At 38.3% G+C, this 25,253-nt stretch overlaps 1 protein-coding gene across 5 annotated transcripts in view; it reads left to right on the top strand.

The window, feature by feature from the left end:
• LOC120720995 (MAM domain-containing glycosylphosphatidylinositol anchor protein 1) overlaps positions 1-25,253 on the top strand; it is a 204,205-nt gene that overhangs the window by 89,871 nt on the left and 89,081 nt on the right. For 4 of the 5 annotated variants that reach the window (XM_040010956.1, XM_040010955.1, XM_040010958.1 and 1 more), the window contains one exon: positions 1,702-1,876. The exons of the other annotated variant lie outside the window; for it this stretch is intronic. In XM_040010956.1, the coding sequence (XP_039866890.1) occupies positions 1,702-1,876 (175 nt within the window). The remainder of the gene's footprint in view (positions 1-1,701; positions 1,877-25,253) is intronic. 5 annotated transcript variants of the gene reach the window in all.

Here is a 25,253-nt window from a genome sequence, read left to right as displayed (position 1 = left end):
ATGCTACTTCTACAAAACTTCAGCAAACAAAGTGTTCACAATTTGTAAGATTTTGACTCATCTTTTAATCCTTGCGTATAAAATGATATGCAAATGCACACTTCATGCTCACTTTCACTCTCTCCCTTTGTGTGTCTCAAAAAGGTCCACAAAAGACACCCACACACAAACACGTGCCCTCATCCAAACTAGAGCCACTAAACCGTGGACAGACAGGGTTCGCTTCATTGCTCACCTTGGCCGGTTGATCAATGGCAGTCTGTCTCCTCCAAATCCCTCCCACAAACAGAGCTGAATAAACAGACAGAGAGCATTTACACAGGCACTGATAATCTGCTAATCCATATAACCTGTTTTCTAATCAACACACAGACAGACACAGACACACACATATATGTGGGAGTGAATTGGTAACCAGATATGATGTACAGATCCAGGAACACAAGCAGACTAGAGTGCATGAAAACGGTAATGCACACTTCCACATACAAACGTTTGCTTGGACACATACAGACAGTCACTCTATATCAGTGACTTTTGCCTATTATCCTCTCTGACCTCCTTAACAGGACATGGTTGATAGTCTTGCTGAGGTTGATAACAGACAGTAGGGTTAATAGGGATTAATGGACTGTATACACATAGTTATGCAGATACATATGCAAGAGCAAGCCATTCCAGTGCTGATGAGTTTGCAGGCTTTTATGCATCTGTGTGTGTGCACGAATGTTTGTGGGTTTGATTATTCAAGTGAAAGTGTCATGTAGCTGTCGGCCGTGCGGTGCTCCCATGGCTTGATAGGATAATTGAAGCGTGGAAAAGCCATATAGAATTTGTCAAAACTCTTAATGGTCTGAGTATCACAGACACCATGAGTACACAGCTTAGTGCTGTTAACTTCCTCTCTATGGAGAAGGCAGATTTTATCTCAGTGAAAGAAAACTATGTATAATGTTAATTTGCTATATATGCAATTAAATGACCTACACAGTAAATTAAGGAATTGTCTTTATACAGACTTGGCATTTCTGCAGGTCACTTCCACTTCTAAATAAAGACTGTTTTAAATGATTAATTAGGTAGGATATTCATCCAACTACTCTTTCAGCATGCCCCCCCCCCACACACACACACACTCACACAACAAAAAAACCCAACCTTGAATAACTTAATTGCCACAGAAAATTAGAAAGGACTTTCAGATCACTGTTTTAAAACAAATCATGCTGATAATTGAGTATTTGACCTATCAGACAGATATTTACATTAACTTCATTTACTGACAGTGATGCAGTCTTTTTTCCTTCTGAGGGTCGTACACACTTAAAACTTGCAATGCACTATTACTTCAGTGGGTTGCTAGCATTTAGTGAACAAATTGTCCATCGATAGATAAGAACACTATCTTGTTGTGCTTTGCCAGTGTTTGTTAGTGTCACCACTGCGTGATATTATTTTATTGGTGTTTTTATAAGATGTGTACTTGCACAAGAATTTTGGGCGCAGAGACTTTTTCTGCTTTTTTGTTTACATTTTTGTTTTTCATGTTTTTAAAGAAGTGCATTTTTGAAGAACTTTGCTCTGTTGCCTTCTCAACATCTTTCTGTTACACTTGACTGATTCTGTCCTTTAACATAACTCACTGCCTTCGACAGCACTTTCGTCTTCTTAACAGCTCCACCCTTCCCCCACTCTCTTCAGGTACGGTGGACGAAGACAGCAGGCAGTGCGTCAGACAAGTTCCAGGAAACATCCATCTACAATGAGACACTACGCATTGAGGGCATCCAGAGGGTGCAGGGAGGTCGCTACTACTGCAAGGCTGACAACGGGGTGGGGGTGGCTGCCATCAAGTCCATCCGTGTAGATGTGCAGTGTAAGTGGGCAGGGAGAAACAGAAAAAAAAAATGCTCCTTCCACTTCAAGACCACAGCTGACTTTCACTACAGCTATTCCCACCGTTAGAAAAGATCAAGATGGGGAGAGATGGAAAGATTGCAAGAGGAAAGATGAAAGACTGATTGGATGGATGATGAGATTTCAGGTGGGAATGGCTTCCAAGAGTATCTGATGAATTATAGGTGGGTGGATGAAGTCGGATTAGGGGGAGGGGTGATAGATCAAACAGACCTGTAGCATTGGGATACTATAGATAAGAATATGCAACACATTATTTCATTGAGATATTAGCCATAGGCTTGGGTTATAGAGGACACACTGGGACAACAGTGGACAGTTTACTCCACCAATAAAGGTAAATAAGGTAGGAAGGGGAAAAGGCGTTTTTTGTCAGATACTCTTGGGGAAATGTGAAGTCTGTGGCACATATCAAGAGTTTAATAACAGTTAGTCCAGGCAGTACGGGCTTCCTAACACAATGTTTCTCAACTAACAAATGTCATGAACTCAAACAGGGTAAGAGAGGAAAAGTAACATCTACAAAATCACATTATTGGCTGCTTAGTCTAAGATGCCCTTAAAGTTTCTTGATCTTTTTAAAATATCCTCTAACTTGCCAATGCCAGCCACAAATGCCGACCAGCTTATCATTCAGAGATGACCTCTCCTTTTTAGACCTTCTTTGACCTGTCCTTGCAGACTTCAGTTTTACAATGGGACTTATTAGACTGTATCTTGAAAAAAGGTGCAAAATTCTGCCTCAAAGTCTACTTCAGTTCTGCTTCAAGGCTTAAGCAGGTAACAGACATTTTTGAGAGTGACACTCCAATGTTGAAGTGGTTTAACCTGAAACACTGTACAACATTTGTAAGATCTGTTGCATTCAAATAAAAATAAATGTATGCTGGAACTGGAGAAAGAAAACAACTGTGAAAGGCCATGTAATGCCAGGACTGCATGCTATTTGTGCATCCACAGTAATTGATAAAATTCACTTAACATGTTTGTTGAGATAAGAGCACGATAACATGATCCAAGGCCACTTAAATGTGACTTTGGTCCATGCTCCATCATCTATTTTTATGAAAAAAAAAATGCTTTTGAAATATTATCTCATGCAGCCAAAGTTAGTGTCAGCTTCTGGAAACACTTTGTTGTGCCTCCTTAAATGTTAAGGTTAACAGCACTGCAACATTACCTCACAAAAAATGTTGATATCATTTACTTACTAATACTCAGAAAAAAATATTATTGATGATTTCAGAAATATTTATAAATTTTGTTTTCTTTTGAAAAACTGAGACTAACCCCCCTCCCCCCTCATTGCCCAACATTGACTGTTTAGATGCAGCATTGTGTTGTAGGGGTCCCGTGCTGCTGCCTGTTTCACTGCCCCACTGTCCCAGTGAGTCAAGGGTCAGGTCATGGTGACAGGTTGATTGAAATGCAACTACATACTCAACACATCAATACTGTTATCCACTTTTATTCTTTCCTGGCATCTTAAAATCCTTATCCATTTGTTATGGCTTTTTACTGCATAAATAGTGTCTTTCTTCATTGATTTAATCATTTTGATGGTAGGGTTTATAGACTAATAGAAAGAGGCTGATCTTAAGAGAAGACCCTATAATGTAACGCATCCATTACCTGCCTTTCTTTTGCTTAGTTCATCTCTTTTTTTTTCCTTCTTGGTTTGCAGGGCATTATGTCTACCTCCTTCAGTGCAAATTCCAAATTATTTCACCTGTGCACTCACACAAATACACACATCTACAGACACACACACATACATATTCGCACCATGCTTGTCCCTGTAGAATTTGTCGCTTACCCACAACCCTGGCTCAGCCTCTTAATGGGGCTCTCCCTCCTCCCTCCTTGTTCAGTCCCCCTTTCAGCTGATAGTGTTAGTTCTCCCCAGGCGCTAGCTTGGCCCCTGCTGGGGAGCTGGTAATTGCAGGGGGCTTGGGTAGTAAACAGGTTGCATTGTGAGTGTAGTTGTGACAGGAGCTCTGTGAAGCTAACCAGCTCTGACGACCAATGCTTGTTCAATTCCCCTTCCCCCATGCTGCGTTAGACCCAGCGGCAATCAGCCAAGCTTCCTACACAGGGCAACTTTAGTGCTAGAACGATGTAACAATTAGCCCAGGCTACTGGGGGGAAAAAAGGAAGAGAGATATATGAAAGTCGAGGTGAAGATGGATGGGAGAGGAGAGAGAAAGGGGGTTCGAAAGAGGAAGGAAGGAAGAGAGACAAGCAGGGAAGAAACAAGGAACAGCAACCATTTAGGTTTACTGTTTACGTGATATGAAAAATCCTTAAAGGTCCTGCATGGAGGTCAGTTGGGAAGAGGAAGAACCCCCCCCCCCAGTATATTTTATGTATATAAATGCATGGATGGCTAGCAAATTAAATGACACAGTGTGGTTGGTTCGTATGAAGCTGAGCCATTTTCCATCAGAACTTGGAAGTAGATCATATTCTTCTTAGAACAGATATTAAAAGTTACTGCAGCTTGGCACAGTGTATGATTCACATTAGTTTTATATATACCAATGTATTCAGTGACCCCTTATGCACTTCGGATACAAGACTGGGCTGATATTTCAGGCAGATAAGTTTTTCTATCTAATGTAAAAGTGTCTCTTGAGTAACTAAATGAACTGGCACCCACTAAAAATGTTTTTATAATAGATAATTTACTATAGTGCCAATATAGTGCAGAGGGATTGCTATGATCATAGCTATTAAAAGAAAAAAAAAATCAAACACATAATCTTAAATTAATTTTAGTTATCACTATGACTGCTGCTTACTTTGCCAGAATCAGCAATACTTAGTGTTGCCAAAATTTGGATTTTGTAGCTCTAAACAGCTTACAAGATTGCAGCTGGTGGTAAACACAAAAGACAGGTTCAAATAGGTCATGTCAAAAAATGAATAAGAGACAGTGCAAATGTCTCTTATTCTGGGGTTTTAATGTCTGGGGTTTTTTCTAAAGAAATGGTGCATAAGAACCAGAAGGGTTTTAGATTTGTAGTCCCAGCAGGAAGAACGAAACTGTGGAAAAAGGAAACACAGTGACACTTCTTATCTTGTTTGCCACTGCCTTTGCAGTGTCTGAGAAAGAAAGAGTGCACACAGTGTGAGAACACTGACCTGGATCCTGCCTATTGGGTTTGCAGGTCAGATCATACAGGGAGTGCAGAATTATTAGGGAAGTTGTATTTTTGAGGAATAATTTTATTATTGAACAACAACCATGTTCTCAATGAACCCAAAAAACTCATTAATATCAAAGCTGAATGTTTTTGGAAGTAGTTTTTAGTTTGTTTTTAGTTTTAGCTATTTTAGGGGGATATCTGTGTGTGCAGGTGACTATTACTGTGCATAATTATTAGGCAACTTAACAAAAAACAAATATATACCCATTTCAATTATTTATTTTTACCAGTGAAACCAATATAACATCTCCACATTCACAAATATACATTTCTGACATTCAAAAACAAAACAAAAACAAATCAGCCACCAATATAGCCACCTTTCTTTGCAAGGACACTCAAAAGCCTGCCATCCATGGATTCTGTCAGTGTTTTGATCTGTTCACCATCAACATTGCGTGCAGCAGCAACCACAGCCTCCCAGACACTGTTCAGAGAGGTGTACTGTTTTCCCTCCTTGTAAATCTCACATTTGATGATGGACCACAGGTTTTCAATGGGGTTCAGATCAGGTGAACAAGGTGGCCATGTCATTAGTTTTTCTTCTTTTATACCCTTTCTTGCCAGCCACGCTGTGGAGTACTTGGACGCGTGTGATGGAGCATTGTCCTGCATGAAAATCATGTTTTTCTTGAAGGATGCAGACTTCTTCCTGTACCACTGCTTGAAGAAGGTGTCTTCCAGAAACTGGCAGTAGGACTGGGAGTTGAGCTTGACTCCATCCTCAACCCGAAAAAGGCCCCACAAGCTCATCTTTGATGATACCAGCCCAAACCAGTACTCCACCTCCACCTTGCTGGCGTCAGAGTCGGACTGGAGCTCTCTGCCCTTTACCAATCCAGCCACGGGCCCATCCATCTGGCCCATCAAGACTCACTCTCATTTCATCAGTCCATAAAACCTTAGAAAAATCAGTCTTGAGATATTTCTTGGCCCAGTCTTGACGTTTCAGCTTGTGTGTCTTGTTCAGTGGTGGTCGTCTTTCAGCCTTTCTTACCTTGGCCATGTCTCTGAGTATTGCACACCTTGTGCTTTTGGGCACTCCAGTGATGTTGCAGCTCTGAAATATGGCCAAACTGGTGGCAAGTGGCATCTTGGCAGCTGCACGCTTGACTTTTCTCAGTTCATGGGCAGTTATTTTGCGCCTTGGTTTTTCCACACGCTTCTTGCGACCCTGTTGACTATTTTGAATGAAACTCTTGATTGTTCGATGATCACGCTTCAGAAGCTTTGCAATTTTGAGACTGCTGCATCCCTCTGCAAGATATCTCACTGTTTTTGACTTTTCTGAGCCTGTCAAGTCCTTCTTTTGACCCATTTTGCCAAAGGAAAGGACGTTGCCTAATAATTATGCACACCTGATATAGGGTGTTGATGTCATCAGACCACACCCCTTCTCATTACAGAGATGCACATCACCTAATATGCTTAATTGGTAGTAGGCTTTCGAGCCTATACAGCTTGGAGTGAGACAACAGGCATGAAGAGGATGATGTGGACAAAATACTCATTTGCCTAATAATTCTGCACTCCCTGTAGTTACCTAAAGAGTACTTGACCTTTCTTGGTAAAAATGAACAGTGGAAAGCTGAGGTAGTGGTGAGTGATTGCAGTCAAATAGATTCTATTATTATGGTGGCCAAATTTCCGCTGAAATAATGGGGAAGAAAGGAAGGACGAAGAATAACAAGAAGATGGAAAAGAATGAGACAAATGGAAAGAGAAGCCAAAAGACAAATGAAGGCATTAAAAAGGAGGAATGGAATTTGTGAAGGGAAATGAGAGTAGAGAGCCATGTGCATTAGATGCATTTGTGCTTTTCAATTTGGATGGCTCCAAGAGACCGGTTATTGGACTAGAGCAGCGGTCCCCAACCTTTTTTGCGCCACGGACCGGTTTATGCCCGACAATATTTTCACGGACCGGCCTTTAAGGTGTCATGGATAAATACAACAAAATAAAACTAGTACCGGTACCGAAAAAAAAAGATTTATTCATAACACACGTGAAAAGACCCAGGAAAACCGAGTTAACGATAAAAACAATAACAAAATAACGCTGAAAACCGATAAAAACCCTGAAAACCATACATTTCAGGCCTGAGCATCAACTCTCGCGGCCCGGTACCAAACAACTCGCGGACCGGTACTGGTCCGAGGCCCGGGGGTTGGGGACCGCTGGACTAGAGGGTAGAACAGGTTGTTACCTTTACAGGGTGCAAACAAGAGATTTAGCTGTCCCTCTCTCCATCTCTCAGTCATAAAACTGATCTTATCCTCCGTGTCTCAGCTGTTTTGAAACAGCTTTAAGATGTTTTTAAAATGGAGTGACCAAACACTGCTCTTCATATTCACTCTTACCTTTTATTTGTCACATCTTCCTCTTTCTCCTCTTATTCCCCCATCTTTTATGTTCTTACCCTCCTTGTTTTTTCTTCCTCCTGCTTCCTGCACACTTACTGCCTTCCTCCATAAACTGCACCAGTGAATGATAGAACAATCTATGTGTGTATGTGTGTGTGTGCAAGCACACATCTGCATGCGTGCATGGGTGGATGTGTACATATGCAGTAAATCTGCTGGTGTCTTTCTCCACTCAGCTGTGAGGCTAAACCAAACACAGCAGTCTCTGGTTGTAGGTCATTTACCCAAATGTAGATTTAACGTTAGTTTCATGGAGACATGCAAGAAGTGCTCACACATGCAAACACAACCCCTTGCTTGTTACTTATTTATAGGCAGCACATGCACATTTTTTTAATTTACATAAATAAACGTGCACTGATGCATGCAGGAACATGTACCCACTTGCAGGTATAGTGTGAGAGTGAGATGAACAATAATAAAGTGGCCAGAAAGTAAATGGCAAATGGAAACTTAAAAAGTTTTTTTTCAAATGGAGTGACCGCACATATACAATATTCTAGTCAAAATAAAAGGCTTTTTTCTATCATAATCTCTTTGCAGTTGTGTTAATTGATCCCTTATATAGTTTTTTTTCTCATTCCCACTTCCACAAGGGGGGCACATTAATCTTTGCAATCTTTACATTAATTAACTGCCACTTAGTTATCCTAATACTCTCCACACAGCAACACACCATCCACCAATCAGCCATTAGCGCAAACAACCTCCTTTCCTTCTCAGACCTCCACCACAACTGGGTCACTCAAATCAAACTGCACACCATTGATCTGGCACCCTAACCACCGAGACAGTGGGGCAGTGAGCAGGCGGGGTTTAACTTTGCGTAGCCTCTACTGATGGGATGGACTTGGTTCAGAAACCCAACTGGTGATATGTAGATAGAATCTGTGAAAAGCATTTTTGTTTAGATCACATCAAAGGATACCTGGACCTATTTCTCTCTTTAGGATACTCCAAGGTAAGTGGAAAACAGCAAGTGTTGAGTTAATCATGATGATCATATAGTGATGTCCGTAATTACGCTGATGATGTTTATGTTGATGGCAATGTTGTTACAGCAGGGATGAGGATCATGATACTGATCCATTGGCAGGGGAATATTGCTTCTCTTTGTTGTTTCTCTTGCTACTGTTAATCCCTTATTGATGTCCAATCACTCACCATCTCCATTAATTCCATTTTAATATATCGCATGCTACTGAGGTAAGTGGAAGTTACTGTACTTCAGAAGTGGCAAAAGTACATTTCTACCAGACATCTATCTCTTTGCCCAGCTACCCTCAACTCATCTCATGTTAATACCATAATAAAATACCTATAATACAAAAGAATACAAACTTTATTTCAACTTAAAATGTAATTTTACATAACATACTCAGCTTGAACATCTGTCACGTTGAACACAAACAGAGAAAACCAACCATTTATATTGTGAGCTCCAGTAGAGTTTGTGTACAGGCTGTGATCAGCTGAGCTGTGGTGCTGCTCTGTAAGTCATTCCTCTTTATGGATTTAAATATTTCAATTTTTCAATACTACATGAACTATTATGGATGGTTTCCTACTCCTAGACAGTAGAAAGCTAGTATAAAGGTGGAATTCAGGGAATCGAACTAACATCGCTGGCTTAAATATAAATTAATGTCTGCCAGTCTTGATTTAACCTAACAAAGCTTCTCTGCATCCATCCAACATGGTGCATTACTGTACTACTACTTTTACTTGCGTGGTATCTATATGTTGTGTTCATTTTGAATTTAGGCAGAATGTTACAACTAAATCAAAGTGATCAACATTAAAGCTCCTCTTCAGAATACTTTCCAGAGAAAATGACAAATCCTGTGGCAGACTCAGCAGTTACTGTGTAAGTCAATGGAGTGTGAAACCATGAGTTTCTAAATCCGCATGAGTCCTTTAACAACTTTGACAGCTATCACTAATAGTTGCCAATAGTTGTGCGTGTCAAGAGATGAATAGATGAACTTCTGAATCTGTATTTTTCACAATGATACCCCCCCCACACACACACACATATTTTCACACATAAGTAGTAGGCTAGGTGGTCAGTTGATCCCTGTTGAAATTCTCCTATCACAATACGTGCTCTATGGTTCAGGGTGACAGGGTTTGGGCTGAAGAAATAGAAATTGGCAGGAGCCCTGCTGGTGAAGTAAGGGAAAACATACAGGTATAGTAATTTTTTTTATACTGGTTGCATGCACACACTTTTACCAGTCAATAACTGAACTGTGGTCTACACAGAGAGACAGAGTGAAGCAGAAACAGGCAGTTTAAAGGAAACTTTGACCTTTCAGTCAGATTAAAGTTGAATCCACAGGGTGAATCATGGGCCCACCACACCACTGTCTGAGTCACACAGTGTAGTAAGCTCACACAAACTTTCTTCCTTTGCTCATCATCTCTTTCATATCTCTCTCCATGTGTTCCTCCCTTTCTTATTTTCCCCGTGTCTCTGTGCCACTCTATACTCCTCCCACAGCTTGTTATTACTCTTGGTTGCTTTTTCTGTAGTGATGGTATATACCATAGAATTCACTTTCTCAAGATATAGTGAGTGGGACTTCTTGGGAAAAACAAAAAGTTAAATAAAGTTACAGAAAGGGCTATACAGTGTCTCCCCCCTCTTAGATCTTCACAATAACTGACTATATCCTCTTACACTTGCAATATATATTTCTGATTGTGCATTTTTGTGATTTCCCTTGCCTGTTTGTGTTTTCTACATCAGGGCAGCCTAGCCTCTGCGGGAAATCCATCTTGTACTTGTTTTTTGTTAGTTTCATACACTCTGCTTTTCTTATCCATTCTCTTTCTATGAAGGAGTGGTAAATTTTTTCCCACTGTTATTGAAAGGCCGTATTTTGATATATAGTTTATAGCTTTTTTAATTAAATTATTTTTTTACTTTCACTCTGATTTTCCAAGGCTGAATTTGATTTGATAGTTAGAGGAAGTACTTTAAAGGTGACCAAGTCAGTTTGTTTTAATCCAAAAACGTTGCATGGTCTTGATGAAAATGTATCCTGAGAAAAGAAATTTAAAAAGTATTTATTGATAGTGTTCGTCACTGAACAATCTGTGATCAGTTTGCACTGGTAGTAAATATACTATGTACTGTATATTCCACAATGAAACACAGCGCCAAATTCAGCCCATGGGTATTATGTGAACTTTGGTCTGGGTCAAAAGTCAAAATTATGTTGTTTTGGGGTTACTTGTTTATTTCTATATTTTTGCAGCCAATACTGACAGCTACCCATTTCTAATAAACAGCTGATTCTTTATTATAAAAACAAAACCTCTGCTGCACACTAGAGTCTGTGCAGTGGGATGCTGCTTTTTTTAGAGAGAATGTCTCCCATTAGTGGGTATTACTTGGATCGCTCTTATGTTATTTAATAAATCTAAAATTGCTGCTGGCTCTACATTAACATTTTCAGTCCAACATTAGATGGGGTCTTCAGGGATTATTTTGTCTGTGGCTGAAGTTGAAGTCTGGCTTCACAGTTTTGGTCTGATTAGCTAGAAAATAAGTATTATGATAAAACGTTAAGGATGCATCATTTCGATCTGTGAGGTAAAGATCATTGATATTTAAGGAGTCTGTTTTTATCTTCTTTCTGTAACCTAACCCTAACCCATGACATGTTCCTTTATCTGTGTGTATCTACTGCATTTTGTGTGTTACGATCCATGTTTTCTTCCAGCAATATGTATGGATTAGGGATGACACCTTATAATACCTTTATATATATATAGAAATTCTGAAATCAGCTATATTATATAGATTAAAGTGTTTGAAATGTTATATAATAGTGTCTGTTGCCACATCACTAATTTAAAAGAGATCACAAGATCTTTATTATTATTATTATTATTTATTTCTTTATTTTTGCCCCTTTACTGTGATATTACACTGGGTGTTGATCCAGCCATCCATTTTCTACTCCTTATCCGGGTTCAGATCATTGGGGCAGCAGTCTAAACCCAGATTTCCCCTCACTCTGCCCACCTGTTCCAGGGAGCCACTGAGTCATTCATGAGCCAGCCAAGAGATACAGCAAATCCTGGGTCTGCTCTAGGCTTCCAGAATGATCAACCTCACTCTTTCAGTCCCTACCCAGAGCTTGTTACCATTGGTGAGGGTACAATAGCAATACAATAGCTTCTTCAACTGCAACTTGATCCAACTCACTACCAGCTGGGAACTCAGTTCCTCACTGCATCTGAGTGTGTTTGTTAGGGTTTAAGTATAGAACACGTGACCCATATTCAGACAACTGTCCGGAAAATGTATGAGAAAGAAGATGTGGATCTCCGTGTTGTGTTTACTCATAGTTAGTTTGGTGGATACTGTGCATTCTGGCATACACAAATCCTAGCCTTAGACCTGACATTGCAAGCTTTACCTTGCCTCACAAGTTTATTTTTAAATGATCGATAGCCGGGTTAAAACGTCATCCCCAGTTAAAGAATTGAACTCAACATTCACACTGTGATTCACATTGCTGTCAAATATCTGGGACAGTGAGTACCAAAGGCTACATTCTTAAAAGTAAAAATGTTCCACTTAAGTGATATATAGTGCTTCTGTGCAGTAGCTCAATGAGTTTAATTTGGTGCTAACACTGCAGGGTTAGGGGTCTAGTTCCCATTGGGCTTATGTGCCAAAAATATATCAAGACAGCTCTTTGGATTAAACCATCTAGCAAACTGCCTAGAGTTCAGGTGTAATACAATATGCTTAGTATGTTATTTTGTATTTTATAAGCTCATTATAATTTTCTGTGTGTGAGTGTGTGAGTGTGTAAATGTGTGCGTGAATGGGTGGATAACTGGATATGTAAAGCGCTTTGGGGTCCTTAGGGACTAGTAAAGCGCTATATAAATACAGGCCATTTACCATTTTTTACCATTTCTAATATAAGTGAGATTATCAAGTGTGTAGGTATCGTGAACTGCCAGCATTCCCCAGTGTCAAGGGTAAATAATGTGTAGCACCTTTCAGACACACTCATTTATGGTCATGTGAGAGCATTTGAACTTGGCTACTTCATGTCTAAATTAGCATACTAATGATTTTTTAATTGCTTTTAGTGTCTTGCATTCTCAAGCTCTCAAACTAATGTGATGCAAGCCTGAGACTGGCTTATAGAAAATATTTTCTTTCTGCAAATATGATAAAGTCTAAATGTTTCACCACCGGCTACAAAATCATGAAAGAGCAAAAAAGAAACTCTGTGTGCACCTTTGGTTGACAGACAGACTTATCTGAAATTAACAAACACCTTTCATTAAAGTTGACTTTTCCCTTGTTCACTTGGCTCTGCAATAAAATGTATATAAAAAAACAACTTTAGGTTGTGTTGGGGTCTGATAATATGCCATGCCATGGTCTGACTGTATTTGATTAGAAGTAAATATACTTAAAGGGAACATAAAACACTATATGTATGAAGGCTAATTTACACTGGAACCCTACTCTCAAAAACTGACATTATTTAGCCCCCTTGTTTTCCACTGAGTTATCAATTCTGTCACTAGTGAGCTAATATAAACTAATGTAAACCTATTTACCAGTGTAAACCAACAAACAAGGTGATGTCACGTTCTGTACTGGCACAAGATGGTGTTAAACATGTTTTAAAAACTTTAACTTTAAGCTCTTATTTCTTAAATGCAGCTTCACAGACAGACTTAAATCTATCGGTTTTTGACAGCAGGGCTCAATAGTGTGAATTAGCCTTTAAATATGTAGTGTTTCATGTCCACTTTAACATTCAGTTTTATTATCCAACTGTTTGAAGTTTTAGATTCATGTTTTGATTTCTTTATTATGCTTGTTTTCTTGTGATGTAGCGGAGTCTTTGATTTCTTGGAGGGTTTTTTGTGTATGTTCTAGATTTTCCTAGTGAAAAGTCGTTACTGTGCAATCCTGTGTTTTGGTTCATGTTTCCAGTGATGGACTATTTTTCTTTTGTTGTTATTGTTCTTGTAGTATTTGGGTTTTGTTTTTTGGTTTCTATTCTACTATTAGCTTGCAATTCCTCATTTTGTATCTACTGTAGCTTCACTTTGAGGTTCTTAATTGCATGTTCAACCCCTGTTATTTTTTCTCCATGTCTTTATTACTGTCTTATTTCAGGATTCATGTCCCAGTCACATTGTGTTGGGGTGTTTCTCATTTCACTATTAAGGCTATTTTTCAGCTGTGTCTGATTTTAGAATTCCTCCCTGCTATACTGTAAGTCTTTCCTGATTGTTTTCACCTGAGCTATGTGTTCAGCTGTGTTTTGTTCACCACCTGTTTCCACAGTGTCCTCCAGCCCTTATTGCCTTTGTCAGATTGCCTGTTTTAGTGCATGTGTTTTTAGTATTCTTAGCATTTTGCCACTTGGTTAAAGGTTACTTTTCTTCTTAAAAAAAAAAAATCCTTGTCGATCAAGGGTGTACTATGAAACTAGTGCAACATAGCTAGTATTTGTGTTATGTGACCCGACAAAACCTAAAACTCCAGTTGGAGATAAGCAATATCATGACTATGGTTGTCAACTTTCTTTCATAATCGAGTCATTTGATGTGTCATGTCAGGGATCAACTGAGCCCCGCCTACTCAAATATGAGACATTATCAGAGGAATAGGGGTTAGACATCTAAGCAAAATAGTTTGCACTCATTTGCAGCTTTGATAAGATACCCCTCAACAGGTTGCATTTATAAAATACGTTCCGTCAGCACCTAAAGCTTATTCTAAACATAAGGATTAGCAAAGAATGTGGTGCTTTCAGCTGGTTTTAAACCAAAAATCCAGACAAGATATTTCCACCCACTTTTGAACTGAACAATAATATTACAAGGAGGTGAAGGTTTGTTAGTTACCTCCATCTGTTTTAAAAGTTGTTCCTCTGGGTTTATGCAACAAATGACAACAGGGAGTACACGTGTGAGTCTTTCCATTAAAATACTCATAGTGACTTTGGGACAGGAATCAATTGCACATGGTGTTGTGTTTTTCACTTATCTCAGGTGAAACTGGACCCAGTCACGGTCTATAAGCTACAGTTTAACTATGGTGTAATTTTATTCACTAAACTTACATCAAATGTAGGATTTAGGATGCTTGCTTGTCAAAGAAACATATAAAAACTGGCAAGAAAACACAGTTTACCTGAACAGTATATACCATAGAAAGGACAATGGCCAGACTGCTTTGAGCTAATTAGGAAGATAGAAGAAGCAACTCAGATAACCAGTTATTACAACGAAAGTGTGCAGAAGAACATATCTGAAATCAAAAACCATCAAACCTTTCAGCAGATGGGCTATAGCAGCAGAAGCCCTCACCATGTGCCACTTCTATCAAGTCAAAACATGAAACAGAGATTACAATTCATGCGAATCACCTCACCAAAATCAGACAATAGAAGACTGACAAAACATTACCTGGTCTGATGATTCTCGATTTGTGCTGTGACATTCAGATGACAGGGTCCAAATTTGACATGGGTATCACTGCTGAATTATTTATAGTGTGAAAAAAAATACATACTTCTGATCCCTGTTGTCGACGGTATGAAGAGAAGTCATCCAGCACTTGCTATATACAGTAACCAAATGCTGTAGCCAAATGGTGTCTCTCACTACATTGCATATTTTTGAGGTTCTGAAATCCATGATTAATAGCAAAATAACATGTTTTTTAAAACTTGTTGGTATTTTTACACATAGTCCTGTAAAGGGCTTTTACTATACAGATTTTCTTTTGAGTTTAGCGCTAGGTAAAACGAATGTCAGTAACATTCAGTTTTCTCATGTTAGTAATTCCATCTGAAAAGAAATCCATGTATAACTGTACAAAAATATAGCATGACCCTAGAATGTAATTAATTAAAAAGTGGTGGTACCCAAGGATGAGGGCCATATTTTTTATTTTTTTATTATATTATACGATATACACTACACAGAGCAATAGACGTGGCTTTTGGTCATATTCTCTGCTCTCTGCATTTCAAAGATTCGCATTACCTCTGTTTAACCTCCAGTCAAATATGCAAATTAAATAATTTGACTCACAATATGAAGTAAAGCACACCTACATCATATGGAACTAGCCTATTCACTCCGAATTCTCATTTGATCTTCATAACAAGCAGAATATTATTATTATCACCTCCACTGCTACCACATTATCATCACATCCTTGTCGGATCCCATTTCAGAACTAATATGATGGAATACTAAGGTAGAGTCACCAGTCACATACAGTATATCCACACAGTGTTTTTTCAAAGAAATGAGCTCGACACAGATACTGAACATGTCTCGAAGTCTATTTGTAAGCAAAAGAGACATCCTGTATATCTATTCTTTCTGAGAAAATGAATTGTACAGTATGTGCAGACAGGTAAATGTGCGTGTCAGTGTATGTGCTCGACAGTATGCAAAACAGGTGCAGGAGGACTATTGTCATAAGAGTCTTTCTATCAAATCTAATTTAGTCCCATAGTGCATTGTGTGTTTTTTTGACTCAACACGCAAAGATGTTCCATAGATATATGAAGGCATAGCGGTATGAAAAGGTGAAGGAGCTATTGTCCTGCTCCTCATGAATACCTATTTTTGATTAAATTCATCTTTGTGATATTTAAAGTCCTTTTGGTAACAGCAAAGGGGAGAGCTTTCATTCCCTTTCAACATTCAGCTTCAAGGTTTCGTTCATATCTGCTTTATGAGAAAGCTAATTATTAAGCTCAATGTTTATTTGGCCTTTTCTCCCCCTGTGGACCCATGCACAGTGTGTGATTGAACAAAACACCACCATGGGGAAAAAAACAAAAAAAAACCCCGCACTTTCTTCAAGGTAGGCTAATGCTGTCTTTTTAATAAGTTACAGAATTAAAGGTAATTTGCCATATGGTTGATTGTGGCATGTGACATGAGTAACATGATAAAATAATTTTGTCAAAATTTGAACGTCTCTGCAATAATGGGGAAACTGTGATAACGTTCAAAAACAATTTTAAAACAATCGGAAATAACATAAAACACATAATTTACAATAAAATGACTTTCAGATGGTATCTGCATAACAATTACAGTCTATTTTCTTCACCAGCTCTAGCTAATTCTAATCTTTGTTCTCTTTTGGATACATTTTTTAAAAATTACAAAAATATCCATGATGTATTTTGCTAATCACGAAATTCCAAAGATTTTCTAAAATAGATATGGAAGTTAAAGGATGACATTTAAAAAGCTGTAGGAGGAGTGATGTTGGCAAGGCTGCATCTATACACCCTTTAGCATTTCTATATGCTTCTTGCTTCAGAAATGTAAGTTTAACAAGAATGCATGTTAGGTCATTGTTAAATATACTATGCGATTTAACAAAGCTTTCCAAATTAACTATGGCAAAAACAAGATTTAGTTTGACCTGAAATAGCACACCCAAGAGACTAGCAGAGCATAGCACTGTATCTCCTCCAAGGAAAATGGGCGACAATCCGCCCATTGTCTCACATTAGGCCTAATTAATTAGCACTTTGCTATGGTATAATTCACTAATAGAAGTTCAGTGACCTTGAAGTTATCTCAGAAGGCAAAGCCAGACCTCTCCTGGGTGTGTTTATAATAAAAATATTGTGTGAGTATTATGGTCAATTATGGTAAGCGTTGCTGTATTTATATGTGCATGGGGTGAGGAGGATAGCGCTTGAGTTCGAACACATACTTTATGTAATGACACTACTGGTTATGTTCAAATTGCAGAATGTGAATTTAAGCTTTCTTTAATGCATTCATATTAACTGTATTTACTTTCTGTTTTTCTGGTGACATGAAAAACATGTGTCGTGTCATTAAAAAAAATATAACGTGTAATCACATGGGAGAACATTTTTTCTTTAATGAAGTTGCTCAGTTGTTACCACATGTGGCATCTTTTGATCATTTTAATTTATAATTTTAATTCCTTTAAACTGTCTTAATAGATGTTCATTGTTTCAAATACACAGGTCTGCCATGTTTACTTCACTAGACAGCAAATACAGATGTTTAATTTCTGAGTAATGGCATAACGTAATCAGAATCTATCCTTTTCTGCAATGCAGTGTGGAAAAGCAATGTTGATTAATAACATTTCAGCATAGTACTCAGAAAATGCACCCTAATCATGTCCCTCTTGGTAATTTTTAGGAGGTGTGGATGTTCTGACAGTAGAAACTGATGACTCCTGAAAAGAAAAAGGCTTCTTCCATTCATTTGTTGAATGTATTTAGTTAAAGATTCATTTGAACAGGTATAAGTTTCATTGATTTCTTGTACTGACATGTGTGGGCACTGTTACTGCTGTAAATGGTAACAGAAGAGGCTTTCTTTTGACAATTGTGGTTTCCATTTGCCCTTCTCATCAGTCTCCAGTTACCTTTGTAAAGACTGACAGTAATATGAAAGATCTGTTACTAATGGATCGCTATGCTTCTGACAGCCACCGTGGCCTAATTATTTTCCCTTGCTGGCAGACACTGTGTGTGGGCATACAGCTTGAGACATGGATAGTGTGATTGAGTCTTTAACAAAACCTTTGCCTTCAAGCAAAAAGCATCTTCTATAATCTGACATGTGCGTTCCTGACAAGTGCGGTGGTGTCACCTTGATGGTGGAGCATACAGAGACATCAAGAAAGTCACAACTGCAGATAATGGCGTCTCTGTGTCCACGGTTATATGGATCAGACCAACAGGGAAAAGCACTTAAACGTATCCCGTCTTCCTTCTGATCAGCCAAGAGAACAGGATTTTAAAAAATCCTTTCTACTTTAAAAACCTCAAGTAGTTGATCCTGTGTGAGAGTGTTTCTTGTTCCTTGTATCAGTCCTTGTACTGGGATTTTTTTTTTTTTTGTCACATTACAGATAGCGACATCCACATAAAAAAGTGAATTTACTGTACTTTACATTTCTCAAGAGAGCAACATTTAGTTAAATGCTTGTGATGTAAAATATTCAATAAGGAACATGTAAAAAGGGGGAAATATCTGTTATATACTATAATATCAACCTCAGCCTGTATAAAAATGTTTTTTACAAAGGTAACCAATTTAATATTTCCAAAACTTGCAACAACATTTTAGTTTTTATTCAAATTTTATTGATCAGTAGTACTATATGCCAAATACAACTTTATAAAATTTCCTTGTCATTAAATGTTCCTAAAAAGAAAAATATTAAAACGCTAATTTGTACATTTTTTATTTCTTTAACAGTCAAAATTCAACACAACATTTTTTCGTCTCATCCCTGTTTGTGTTTATTGTATAAATAAAAGTGTAAAGCTATGGGTGCAGTAATCAGCATCTAGCTAACACTAAATAAATAAAGCGAGGATAAAGATTTTTGGGGGGTTTTCTGCCAAGTGGAAGGTAATTTCAAATGCAACATTTCAGTCAACTTGATAAATATCACCAAGCACACAAATTACATCTGGGCAATTTGTCACAAGATGTGTCTGTTAGCTATATGTAATGTTGTGACACTTAATATGTGACACTCAGAGATGGAGAAAGGTGTGAGATAGACAGGAGAGAACAGGAACATGAGAGATTATTTTTGATGGTGAGGACTGCTCAGGGGATCTGTAAAAATCATACTTTTAGCCACCACATAGCCTAGAAAACTGATTGGCATCAGCTTATGAGATTCACAAAATTACAAAAAAAACGCTTGATGGATTGTCGGAGCATTACGGCTACTGTAGTCAGGAGCCTCGCAGAGTAATCCGGGTCCAAACTCTGCTTGAGGTCCCAAACTCAAACAAACAGCATCACTGAGAGTAAAAAACTGTCTAAATTCTTTCATTTTTAATAAAATGATCAGCGTTGCTGCTTTACTAGGTGTAACAATTAAGTTTAACATCCAGAATTTATTAAATTTAACAGAGTTAGAAGTTAGCTGGAAGTTAGCTCACTAGTTTCCACCTAAACATGATGTAGCATGTTCTGACTGAGAGATTAATGAAAAAATTAAAACGTACAGCTCTGCTGTCACTTCCAACATAAATGAAGACAGAAAACTAAACAGCAGTGACTTTTGTAGGACTACTGAAGTTGGACTAGCTGGTATATAATGATGTGCTACGTGATCACTAGCGACACAGCTATGTTAGCATAACATAAACACAGTGAAGCTGGAGGATGAATGCTAACCTTTTTCCACTCGATAAAAGTTAATGCGAGGGTTCCTGATGGTCAGGGACAAATGCGCATGGCAGGATGCTGTAAACGGACCAAACAGAAGAACAACTGAGTTCATTGACAGTGCACTTTATAATCCGGTGCGCCTTATGGTCCGAAAAAATACGGTAACCACAGAATGGTAGGCCAAGTAAAATCACAGAGCGGATTCACCGTATGCTGAGACGCATAGCGTGCAGAGGTTTCTGCAGAGTCACTATGTCAGTATTATTTATTTTTCCTCTAAAAATCAATCATGTTTTTTTGTTTGAGCAGATTTATGTAAATAATCTGGCAGATCTTCCCAGGTCTAAATTAAGTAAAGCTGATTTTTTTTTTCCTGCTTTTCTTTAGCTCATTGTGTTTGTCACATATCAACGACGTAGGAGACACATTCCATTTTTGGGACTCTTTCTTTGATCTGCACAAAGTTAGTTCATTTAGCAAATTCTGGATTTAATCACTTCTTTTCCAAATAACTGTTATCACTGAATAACACACTGCTAAAGAGGGACAATTTCCAGTGGAGTAGTGAATTTAGCATGCTCGTTGTATTCACAGGCATAACTGTGAATCTTATAAGCATTATATTACAGCATTAATTAGGTCATTTTAACACAGTCTGATCAGAGGTCCCCCAATTAGTGAGACTCGAGAAGTTTCATAGTTTACTTGCAAATCAGCTGTATTTGTCAAGCCAGATGGATGAGCAGATGGAGGTGATGAGCACAAACCACAATGAGCCTGCCATTACTTCCCAGCCATATGCTTAATATGACATGTTACAATTACACTGTCACAATAGAGCCTCGTTTATCCAAATTTCAGGCACCATCTACTCGTATCATATTTCTTTGACACAGCACAATCTAACTGATTCTAATTTTAGATATCAGTTAGATTGTGCTAACGATTTCTCTTAATAAAAGTTTATATAGCAACTGTAATAAGTCAGTGAAAAATCCAAAAGATTCAAATGCATTTCAACAACAAGCTATATTTGATCATAAAGGCAATTCTCAGTCCCCGCTGTGGCAGAAACTCTGAGCTACACATATCTTATGGTCAGTATTTGAAGCTAATATATTAATATCTGACCTCTTAAAAGACCTGTACAGCTATAATTCATTTAAAAAAACTGCTTTTATCGGAGCTTCTGGTTTGTTCAGACTATGCTAGGATCTGCTATTCTGGTCATTTTCTCAGTGCATATTTGGACCAGTCACACAATGTTTCTTTTTCCTTTTGGTATACCTTGGGGATTTATGTCAAATATACCTGTCCATATCAAGGACTGAAAAATTACAAGTTTTTGATAGAATGAGTTTATATGCATGTGTAAGCATCCATCCATTGAAGACACTGCGTACTTTCTGCTGTTCTGTACAGTTTCCTTACTCTTGGTTCCTGGTGGTTAAGGGTGGTGAGTCATTGATAACATGTGACATTGGTTTCCATGACAGTTTGGGGTCACCTATGCCTCCCACCCCTTTCTACTGAGCTACTACATCACGGTTAATTCAAAGAGCAGACATAGTTGAAGGTTTTGTCAAACGTTACATTTAGATAAAGACAAACGTACATTGTTGAAAGGAGGGTAAAAAAGGACAGGGGCAACAAAGTGACACATGGAGCATGAGAGATAGAAGATATAGGCTTGGGGATGAAAGGGAAAGAGGAAGACACACTATATGAGAAGAGCCACATTGCAATGTGGAGAACACCTGCAGAGTGGAAAAATGATGCTAAGGCCAAATTATTATAAGACTGAAAAACTAGGAGAACCATTGGGACATTGCCAAAATCACACCAGAGCTTTAGACATTATAAATGGCCAGGAGGAGTTTGGCAAACTGCCATAAAAAAAATAAAGTCACTGTCTCATACATAGTCGAGTAAGGTGAAGCTTTTATATCAGTTTGCTAGGTGGAGACAAGATAAGGAAACTGTGTTTTGCTGATCTGAAAGGCTGACTGCCAGACAATGATAGAGAGACAGGGAGATACAGAGTGGCATAAAAGAATACATCAGACAAAAATATAGTCATGTGTAAATGTATTGCAGTATATCTACTGGCTTAGACCAGTAACGACTATACCAATATTCCGAATGTTGAGCTTTATTGTTTTACTTTGTTTTTCCTTTCACTTTATAAAATCAGTTTTTCTTGTATTTGACACAAAATAATTTATTTTGAATGCAGTCTTCGAAAAAGGAATGAAGCATTTATGAGCAAAAAACCCTGGACATAGTGAGTGCACACATAAGATGCAGTATGGTTTAGTTATAAGCTGTCCCACAGACCATGAGGAGATAAGAACACTCTACTTGTCCCCATGATTTGGGCGGCTTTATCTAAAATGTGATTTTTGTTTTTTGCCTTTTATTTATTGACTCCTTCTTTATAAAGGAGGTACAATGCAGTGCAGGCTTGAAATGATCTTGACCTCACTAGAGGCTCTTGTAGGACAAATTGCTATTTTTCTCTGGAAAAATAACCATTCATTGTAGGTTTTCTGTGGTGCTGTGGTACATCAAAGAAAGAAATAAAAGAAAATAACTGAAATTTAGGCAGGTGGAAATATATAAGGATTCAAGGATCATTGCAACAGTAAATGAATGCAGATTGAAAGTTTTTTTTATCATATTGGTCAAGTATATAAATATATTGGTCGCAGTTCATAAACATTATTACGTAAAGCATGAGTAGCATTTGTCACTCATAAACAGAAACAGCAGATATGAGCACATATGGCTTTCATCATCATGCACTATAATGTCTCTATTTTTATCTGTAAAAAGGCCATCTGTAAATCTAGTTCAAATGTGATAAAATGGTAATACCAGGATGTTGCAGTAATTAAGATTTCCAGCTGTCTTTTCAATATCTTCCGGTCAATAAGGCTGATCAGATTTTAGTGGGTCCCTTTTCACTCAACCGTCATCAGTTTGCCAGTATTCACAGCCCCTCTGGGCCATTTATTGACATGGTGGTGGAGGGGGAAGGGTGGTAAAATAAGGTGTAATTTGAGTGTGCAAGGGTGAAAGAAGGTATAACTCTCATCGTACATTATATTCGCTTAAAGCAGCAGTGGAGTGATTTCTGCTCTGGTATGTAGTTGTTCATTTTAGTGATATTAATAATAAATCCTTGCAGACATGGCTAACTCTCTTGCTGGCCACTATTTTTAGTGACATCTGAATGCACTAAGAGATGGAAATGTGGGGGTGTAAACTGAGTAACTGACAGGGAACGTTTCATTTCCATTCCTTTCATTTATTTATTTATTTATTTATTTTTACTGCCCTCACAGGTAGGATGGCTGTTCAAATTAGCTAACCCCAACTAGCCAAACACCTATGTAGGTTGGCATCTGTATTCATCAGTGCCATAAGGCCAGGCCCATTTTAATATTATTTTATGGCGGTGGCATTTTTCATCCAGCCACTATCCAATAACTTCCAACTTTGATTTTATGGCTTTGCATTTCTCCTCTTTTTCACCCATGTTTCAGCATGCCCCTATATCCTGCTTAAATTATCAACTTTTTGATAATTTATTCCCCTGCTCTTTACCTCAGTTTTCTCACATTTGACTCAATCAGTAGTTTTTGACCCTTTTCTTTTGTATACTTATTTCTTTGTTTTTCTCCACACTTTTCCTCTCATATTGTCTTTACCCTCTCCTTTTTTCCATTTATGACCAGCTGCAGTGGGCTAGGTAATGAAGGCAGTGTTATAAAGTATGGGACATGCCTTGGGGCAGACTCAGAGCCTGGGTATTGGCAGATAGAAAAATTGAAATAGGATGAGGATGGAGACAGAAGGGCATAGACTGAAGGATTACGTAGAAGGCCATGAAACAGAGAAATGATCCAAGATTAGAAAAATGTAGGAAAACATTAACGCGACAAAGAAAGTCATCGCTAGTATGAAAACATTTTTTTCTCACTTTGCCAGCATTTCTACAAAATCTTGTATAGTCTAAGGCATGGTTTAGACATTTGCAAGGAATCTTTGTAGAGCCTTAAACATAACCACTGAAGTGGAAAGCATCATTTACAACATTTATGCTTGTGCTGGTGCAGGTGTTCATTGCCATGTGGTCATGTCCCAGTGCTTTATATGTGATGCTAGCCATAATAGAAACTGTTTTTGCAGGAGTAAACATATTTACTCTCTTTACATGTGTAAATATTTACACATTTAGACTCGGGACAATGACCCCAAAACTGAGCGAATATGTGGGTGACATATGGGATCTTTTTTCAGAAGAGTGCAGACCTAGGAACAGCAAAAATACTGCAGAGGACTGTCATGCTTCCAGGCCTCTGGTAGCTTGCTGGTGGTGGTTAAGGGTGGTATATATACACTATATTGCCAAACGTATTTACTCACCCATCCAAATTATTGAATGCAGGTGTTCCAATCACTTCCATGGCCTCATGTGTATAATATCAAGCACCTTGGTGTGCAGACTGCTTCTGCAAACATTTGTATATGAATTGGTGGCTCTCAGGAGCTCAGTGAACTCCAACATGGTACCATGATAGGCTGCCACCTGTACAACTAGTCCAGTCTTGAAATGTTCTTACAAGTAAACATTCTACTGTGAACTGTTGGTGGTATTACAACAAAGTGGAAGTAACTGGGAATGAAAGCAACTCAGACACAAATTGGTAGGCCACATAAAATCTTAGAGCAAGGTCAGTGGACGCTAAGTTGCATAGTGTGCAGAGATCATCAATATTCTTCATAATCAGTCGCTAAAGACCTCCGAACTTCATGTGCTCTTCAGATTAGCTCAAGCACAGAGAGCTTTATGAAACGGTTTCCATGGTTGAGCAGCTGCATCCAAACCTTACATCACCAAGCACAATACAAACCAGATGCAGTGGTGTAAAGCATACTTCCACTACTCTAGAGTGTGTGGACAAGTCCAGTCCAATGAAGGTAGACAAACGAATACTTTTGGCAATACTCATATATGTATATAGTACATCGCTAGATGTAGCGATGTACTATCGCTACATCTAGCGATAGATGTAGTCAAAATCTCTATCGCCAACGATAGAGATTTTGACTATATTGTTCTATCGCGATAGCGCATGTTGATGATGTCATCAAGCTGCGCCTGTTTTGGTTGAAAGCATCGCAGCGGCTAAAACCATTGTCATCTGCAAATTATGGCGAGCGACAGTCATAGCAAAGAGATGAAGCACTGTTGAAATATGGGGAAAGCCAAAAACTGCGCTTCCTCCACTTCCGTAACATTGATTCATTAATGTTGAATTCTCTCGCAGCTGTTCTATTCCCATGTTGCTGCAGTATATTAATAACTAACCTCATATTGTGGATGAGTAATTTCAGTTGTTCTCCTGACTGAAGTTTGCCTCGTGTATAGCATCCTGTTATGCGATTGCATTTGTCCCTAACCACCAGAATCCCTCAC

This window comes from Simochromis diagramma, unplaced genomic scaffold, assembly GCF_900408965.1.
Source record: "Simochromis diagramma unplaced genomic scaffold, fSimDia1.1 OVJJ01000603.1, whole genome shotgun sequence".
Classification (NCBI taxonomy): Eukaryota; Metazoa; Chordata; class Actinopteri; order Cichliformes; family Cichlidae; genus Simochromis; species Simochromis diagramma.
This window is presented reverse-complemented; position numbering and strand designations above follow the sequence as displayed.